At 36.2% G+C, this 7972-nt stretch overlaps 1 protein-coding gene across 4 annotated transcripts in view; it reads left to right on the forward strand.

Moving 5' to 3' along the window:
• The window catches only part of PEX3 (peroxisomal biogenesis factor 3), a 32763-nt gene extending 27224 nt beyond the window's left edge, over positions 1–5539 (forward strand). For 2 of the 4 annotated variants that reach the window (XM_047859693.1, XM_047859694.1), the window contains one exon: positions 2415–3244. In XM_047859693.1, coding sequence (XP_047715649.1) covers positions 2415–2498 — 84 coding nt within the window. In that variant the 3' untranslated portion in view covers positions 2499–3244. Of the gene's footprint in view, positions 1–2414; positions 3245–3767 lie in introns of those variants that run through there. The other 2 variants (XR_007152323.1, XR_007152322.1) reach the window with 2 other exon arrangements.
• The last annotated feature ends 2433 nt before the right edge of the window (positions 5540–7972 follow it).

The raw sequence follows: 7972 nt of genomic DNA on the forward strand, positions 1-7972 counted from the left end.
ATAGCAAATTTATGAGGTTGGGAATACCTTTCCCCATATTCTAGTCCAACAGCAGTTAGACTACATTTTACATACATTCTGGTTGGCATTAAACTATGTTAGTAATAAGATTGAGTTATGAGACCGTGATCTAGTTCCTCAAATTTTGAGGAAAACTAAAAAATTGTCTTGGAGAAGTAAAGCATTTTAGTATTAATAAATATGACTATTAAGAATGCACCAATAATCTGCTCATGAAAAGTTCCATAGACAGTACTACCTAAAACTCAATCCTTCCTTAGAAAACCATTTTGGAATGCATTAAGTAAGTAAGGCAAATATTATTGAAATAAGAACTCTGGACCCACACAGTTTTTTCTGGGTCACCTGCAACCAAGTTGCAATACTTTTAGAAGACTAAAACTTGTATTAGAATTAGAAATGTGTTTGCAATACACCTCAATTCCAAACTACTGCAGAAATGTACAGGGAGGAGACTGCAGGCTAAGTGTAAAGATGGCATCTTCTTGGTACCATGTGTCTCAGACAAGTTAGATTATCTTCTGTGTACTTTCTGCTTGGCAACATGAAAAGAACTAAGACTACAGATTGTTTCTTTCTCTATATGGTGTTGTTACTGTGTCCTTTACGTGCTTATTTTGCCTCACTGTTCTCTTCAGTTGTCTTTGTCATCTCTGTCACCCATGACAGGCATTCATATTGCAGAAGGAAGAGGGAGTAAGGCTAATCTCATTTCGCTTAATTTAAGCTCAGATTTTTTTATTAAAAACTTAGTTTAAAATTTTTAATTTAATATTAATTTTCACATGTATATCAGTGTGAGAAAAAAGTTTGTAACTTTTGGCACGTAAACCTTAACTTCACCTTTCTCCAGTTTCGTAAGAGTCTGGCTTCATCTGTAGGCTATTCATCTTGGCAGGCCAGTGGGAAATACAACCAGGCAAAATACACCACCTGCAGCTTGAAGGCTTAAGTAATTTATGTACCACAGTAATTAAAATCTGTATAATTGATAATGAAAACAAAAGAGTTCAATCTAATAAAAATACCATTGATATTAATGTTCAAAGATTTTTAGTGTGACTGAATGTAGGTTATATACTACACTATTGATTGACAAGTTCTTTTAAGCATAATCTCTATGTTAACTCATTTAACTATAAAATGCCAAGTTGTCTTTAGAGACTTTAACCATGAATTTGTTGAGGTCAAGACTGGTCTAAAGTTCACTTGAGGGGCTCCTGGGTGGCGCAGTCGGTTAAGCGTCCGACTTCAGCCAGGTCACGATCTCGCGGTCCGTGAGTTCGAGCCCCGCGTCGGGCTCTGGGCTGATGGCTCAGAGCCTGGAGCCTGTTTCCGATTCTGTGTCTCCCTCTCTCTCTGCCCCTCCCCCGTTCATGCTCTGTCTCTCTCTGTCCCAAAAATAAATAAACGTTGAAAAAAAAAATTTTAAAGTTCACTTGAGTTTTCTGATACTTAAGAAACAGAGAACACAAAGGATAGATTCATTTTTCATTTACTGTTTCTCTGATGCCCAGAGAGGCACTTAAATGTTTCTGTGTCATAGATCTTTTCACAATCTGGTGAAGCCTATGGACCCCTTCTCAGAATAATGTGTGTAAATGCATATCATAAAATACATAGGCTTTAAAGAAAGCCAATTAATTACATGCAGTTTTCAAAATACTTTTTAAAATCAAATTTATGAAGTAGCAGTATTGCCTCTTTGTTCATGCAGTAAATAACAAGATGTAATGGCAGTTCATGTATCTTCCACAATTATCATATGATGTGACAATGTCTTATTTCCACTGAAGACAAATGCATAGCATGTTACTGCTGTCACAGTTGTCAATTTCATAATTGAAAGAAATGCTAGATTTTAAAGGTTAATGAAAATAAAAATGTAATTCTTGTTTTTACATTCACAAATCCATTAAGAACCCTTGTTCTGAAGTATATGTATGTAGTTTATGTTTGTGTATGCAGAACCCATGACATGCTACATACATTCTAGGTTAGATATTCTAAAAAGTAACATACCTTACAACCATGTTATGTCAGCTTCCAGCCAAGGTACCTTTACACTTGTATCGTTAGTATTGTAATCATTTATGGAACAAATACTTACCCAGCACATGGCATACACAAGTCCGTTTGAAGACTGTTCTGGGTCTTCTTCTCGAAGTCACACTGAATACTTACCACACCCACCATTCCTCATACAAGAACCTAAGCAATAAGTATCTCCTAGAATTTCTTATGCGAAAAAATATTCCTTGCATTAAGTGATTTTCTTTTTGGCCTTACTGCCACAAAACTTAAGGCTAAATTTATTGCTTGATTGCAGAAATGGATTTAAATTATCTATACTTCTTACAAACTGTAATAATGTTTTATTGTCATCTTGCTAGGATCTGTTGATGATGGAGCAAGTGAAAGACTTTGCTGCTAATGTGTACGAAGCTTTTAGTACTCCTCAACAACTGGAGAAATGATTTCTTTTCCTTCAAGAAAAACTACAATGGAATTCATTTACTTTTAAAAATACACTGAATGAATCAACTATATATAGGGTAATGATTTGTTACCAAAATGCCTAATAAAAATATATTCTTAATCAAAGTCTTCATTTCGTAATAAAATAGATTTATTTGGCATCTTAATATATTTTTTTAAAGTCATCAACAGACTAGTTTTTGTGAGCATATCTGAGCATACACAGTGCAGACATCAGAATTGTTAATACTTTGTTACACCATGGATATTAGTTCCAAACTGACAAAAAACTAATGTAGATACTTTTTATATATATATATAATATGAAATGTAGTATACATTGACATTTATACAGAGGAAAATCTGTTTGAGAAATAGCTGTGAAGTTTAGAAAATGTACTATTTAATCATAAAGTTCACTGGACTATAATATACATGAATGAATCAGACTTTTCTCCCGTTACTCTTCAAAGGAATAAGTTGTTTACCTTAGATAAACCTGATGAAGGACATTTCTTTTTATGGAAACCAGTGAATTTTACAACCATGATCAGTAATTTTTCGTTACCATTGTTAACAATCCTTAGAAAATTACGTATTTGATTTAGAGGCTGAAATTGTGCTGTTGTTGTTACTCAGCGGCTATTTTTAGCTATAGTTTCAGCATTTGTATGTAAATAATTTTAACTTTGTATTGATTTTGAGCACAGTAAATATCTTATTGCAATAAAATATTTTAGTAAAATATGGTTTTGTTGAGTTAATACTTTACAGCCATTAATTTATTTGTCCTATAGCATTTTTGCTGTTACTTTGGGAGAATATGCTAGTTTTCAAGTTTTATTTTAACTAGTAATATAATTGATGCTTTAGTTGTTCTGTTTAGAAAAAATGAATAGCATTCCCTTCTGAAGAGAAACAATTCATCGTCTCTAGTAAATCTATATTCTGTATTTATAATTAAGGGTAATTAGGCAGAAATAAATAAATTGTTGCATATCATTAGTGCATTTGATATATTTTCAGTAACATAAGAATATTGTCAGTGACATCGCTTTATGTTCCTCCAACAGAGGAACAATGTTTAAAAAAATGTAATGTCTACAATGTTTAAAAAAAGAAACAGATGTAAAAGTGTTGCAGATAGCAAATATTTCTCTTCCAAATTTGACAGAAAATAGTGATGTTATTTTCTAATAGGGTGGAGGAAAAACTGCGTTTTGGAAAATTAGTGAATGTGTATGTAATAGGGCCTGCATCTCTTGCAGCAGTATTAACCCAGGATTTCATCCAAGGAATATTTGAGACTGAACAGGTGTGGCCTTGTAAAAAAAAAAAAAAAAAAAAAAAAAAGGATCGTATTCTGATCAGCTGACAATTTTCACCTGGAGTCACCTGCATCTGTGGCGCTGTGGCAGTTGAAGAGATGATCAGGTAAAACCCACATGCATTTGAAGCTAACTGGCCTTAGATATTACAAATGTGTCTTCAGCTAGTACAATAGGACCCCTCTTGTCTGGGACCAATAGTTTGGTTAATCCAAAGGTCACTTAAATAAAGCAGGGTATCTATCACACACAAAAAAACTTATTCTTAGATATTTTAACTTAAAATATAAATATTCTTTAGTTGCCACTTATTTAATCTAGGGACCAGGTCTTTTCTACCTTTTTCGTATGGGTCTGCTTTGAGGCACTCCTAACTCCTTCTTGTGCAGATCACGTGCACTACATTCCATTATATAATTGTGAGCCACCGATACAGAATGCTTGTAGGTTTTTGCTATATTTTCCTCCAATCTTTTAGAACTGTTTTGCCCACAATTAGCCAATATCTTTAAATTTTAAAACAGCAACACACTTTTTTTTTTTAAGATTTTAAGTAGTCTCTACCCCCAACATGGGGCTCACGCTCACAACCCTGAGATCAGAAGTCTCAGGCTCCACCAACTGAGCCAGCCAGGTGCCCCTAAAAAAACAACACTTTTATCGAGGCTTTTCAAAGTTCAGCTTAGTTTTCACAGAAACTACAGCTCTTCGCACTCACGTCATCAGTTTATATACTCATGATAACAAGTTCAACTGGCATAATCCGTTTGGTAACTATTAATTTCTTAGAGCCGATGTAACAAATTATTGCTAATTGGGTGACTTAACAGAAATTTCTCTTCTCACCATTCTTGATTTTGGACGTCCAAAATCAAGGTATCAGCAGGGCCATGCTCCCTCTGAAGGCTATAGGGAAGACTGTTCAATCCTTTCTTGACTCTCCCAGCCTCTGGTGGCCCAGGTGTCCCTTAGCTTGTAGCAGCAAACTTCGTCTCTGCCTCTGTCTTCACATGGCCTTCTCTGTCTGTGCTCTTTCTCTCATAAGAATACTCTCACTTAGGACCCACCCACGTACAGTATGATCTTGTCTCAATACTTAACTTTCGTTACATCTGCAAAGACGCCATTTCCAAGTAAGATCACCTTCTGAGCTTCTAGGCAGACATGAATTGTCGAAGAATACTCTTCAGCCCCTATAGTAACAAACTCTACGCGACTTGGTAAACGCAGATTGCAGCAAGTGGAAATCAAAGCGAAGGGTGCACCAGATAGACGCCTACTAACGGAAAGCCTGCAGCCTGCCCTAGGCACCTCCTTTTCTGAGGAGATGAAGACCATCAGTTTATCCCGTGAATTGGTTACATGGAGATCACTTGAAACTGCTTCTATTTTTTCTCCTTCAAACTTGTATAAATGTGTCTGTTACTGTGTATATATAAAAATTTTACATGAGCACTTATTTTATTTGCTTGGAAGATTTTATCTAACCAGATCTTTCACTTGCAAAATTGAACAGAAGATAAAACATCGGTCTTGCCTTCTGTTGTCCTGATTCATATTTATTTGAGTAGCCTGAACTTTTACAGTAATTGTGTTGCTTGTATATGACACCTATGAGAAAATGAGATAGAATCTTACTAAAGTGATATCCATGTTTAAAATATCAACATCTAAAGGCACCTGGGCAGCTCAGTTGGTGAAGCATCTGACTTCAGCTCAGGTCATGATCTCACCGTTCATGAGTTCGAGCCCCACATCAGGTTCGGTGCTGACAGTGTGGAACCTGGAGCCTGCTTTGAATTCCCCTCTCTCTGCCCCTCGCCTGCTCACAAACTCTCTCTGTCTGTCAAAAATAAACATTAAAAAATTTTCTTTTAATATCAATATCTAGACTATTCAGTCTAGTAACCTAGTTTGGTTTGCCTTCAATATTTCTCCAGTCATTAAAGGAAAATCAGAGGTTACCGAAATTCAATTCAGGGCATTTTATACCTATTTAATAATGCTGGGAAAAGGATTATTTGATTGGAGGATAAAAACTATTGGCTTAAAATAGTTAATGAGAGATCTGATTTTTAACTATCCTTACTATAATTCTTGCCCTCATACTACAGATAATTCCAAGAATTTGCTGGAATATTTTTAAATCCTTGTTATGAAACCCCATTGTAGTACATTTTACACATTAAGCAAGATATGGCTTAAATAAATTTAAATTTCGGGTCATATTTTTTCTTAGAGTTGGGTTAAAAGCATTTTATCAGGACCTCAGAATGCTGAACTGTATTTTGTCATGTAGCTCCTTCATAGCTACTAAGTCACCAAACCCTATAATTTGCTTAAATACTTGTTTTTCCCCTTTCGTATCCATTTGTAAAGGTAAAGATGGACAGGATAGGAATTTAAGTGGTTGACAGGCTTCAGTCTCAGAATGACTTTCTTCAAACAAACAAATGACCCTACTTTTATGATAAGATTCTTGTAACACTGTTTCCTTGGCTTTGGTTGGGTTTTACTCCTGTTTTGGTTTTTCTTAGTCTAGTGTTTGGGATCATATAAATCTGTCCAAGTTGGATCTCGAATAAAATATTAATTGGGATTTAGAACTATTAACATACTTATTTATGTAAATAGCATAGTTTTGAAAATTTGGTAGTTTTAGGAACTTCAACAATGAGTAATTTTTTAAAAGGTTTTCAACTTTAGCATGATTTTAGGGAATATGAATAGTATTCTTTTTCATTCTCCACCTGAAGCATTTTTTGGAAACAGATGTCTGCATTTGATTAATGTGACCAAATGAAACCTACAGTACTACAAATAAAGATCTGGCCATATTAAACTTCTTTTGTTGAGGAGAGCAACTTCTCTAATCAGTGTTTCTTTAAATTTACATCAAAATCTGTATTGCTGCTTCATTATTTTGCTTCATTCTTAGGGAAGATTTGAGTAGAATTCCTAATTATCAACTAGGTTTTCAACTTCAATTTGCTTGAAGACAAATGTAGGAAACATATTCATTAATTAAAAAAAAAATTGGGGGGGGGGGGCCTGGGTGGCTCAGTTGGTTAAGCATCTGGCTTCAGCTCAGGTCATGATCCCACAGTCCATGGGTTTGAGCCCCGCATCGGGCTCTGTGCTGACAGCTCAAGAGCCCTGAGCCTGCTTCAGATTCTGTGTCTCCTCTCCACCCCTCCCCGACTCATGCTCTGTCTCTCTCTCTCTCAAAAATAAATAAACATTTAAAAAAAAATTTTTTTTTATTTTTTTAATGTTTATTTACCTTTGAGAGAGACAGAGACAGAATGCAAGTGGGTTAGGGGCAGAGAGAGAGGGAAACAGATCTGAAGCAGGATCCAGGCTCCAAGCTGTCAGCACAGAGCCCAACGCAGGGCTCAAACTCGAGCTGTGAGATCATGACCTGAGCTGAAGTCGGCCGCTCAACCGACTGAGCCACTCAAGCGCCCAAAACATATATATTAATTTAAATTGGAGCTCATATGAGCTCACCTAAAAAATTGGCCCATAGGTCCAATCCCACACCCCCTCAAAAAACCTGAAAGAATATGTACTAAAACCGTAATAATGGTGATCTAAACAATGACTTTAATTTTTTTTAATGTTGATTTATTTTTGAGACAGAGACAGAGTGGGGAGGGGCAGAAAGAGAGAGGGAGACACGGAATCCAAAACAGGCTCCAGGCTCTGAACTGTCAGCACAGAGCCCAACACGGGCCTTGAACTGCAAGATTATGACCTGAGCTAAGGTTGGCAGCTTAACCGTCTGAACCACCCAGGCACCCCTAGTATGTTTTAAAATACCTACAGTAAACCTATATCAGTTTTATTACCAAGAGGGAAAAAAAACTTTATTTTTTTTTATTTTTTTATTTTAACGTTTTATTTATTTTTGAGACAGGGAGAGACAGAGCAAGAACAGGGGAGGGTCAGAGAGAGAGGGAGACACAGAATCTGAAACAGGCTCCAGGCTCTGAGCTGTCAGCACAGAGCCCGACGCGGGGCTCGAACTCACGGACCGCAAGATCATGACCTGAGCTGAAGTTGGCCGCTTAACCGACTGAGCCACCCAGTCGCCCCGAAAAAAAACTTTTTTATGAAAAGACAATTACTATGAGCACTGAAAG

The sequence above is a fragment of the Prionailurus viverrinus genome, chromosome B2 (assembly GCF_022837055.1).
Source record: "Prionailurus viverrinus isolate Anna chromosome B2, UM_Priviv_1.0, whole genome shotgun sequence".
Lineage (NCBI taxonomy): Eukaryota > Metazoa > Chordata > Mammalia > Carnivora > Felidae > Prionailurus > Prionailurus viverrinus.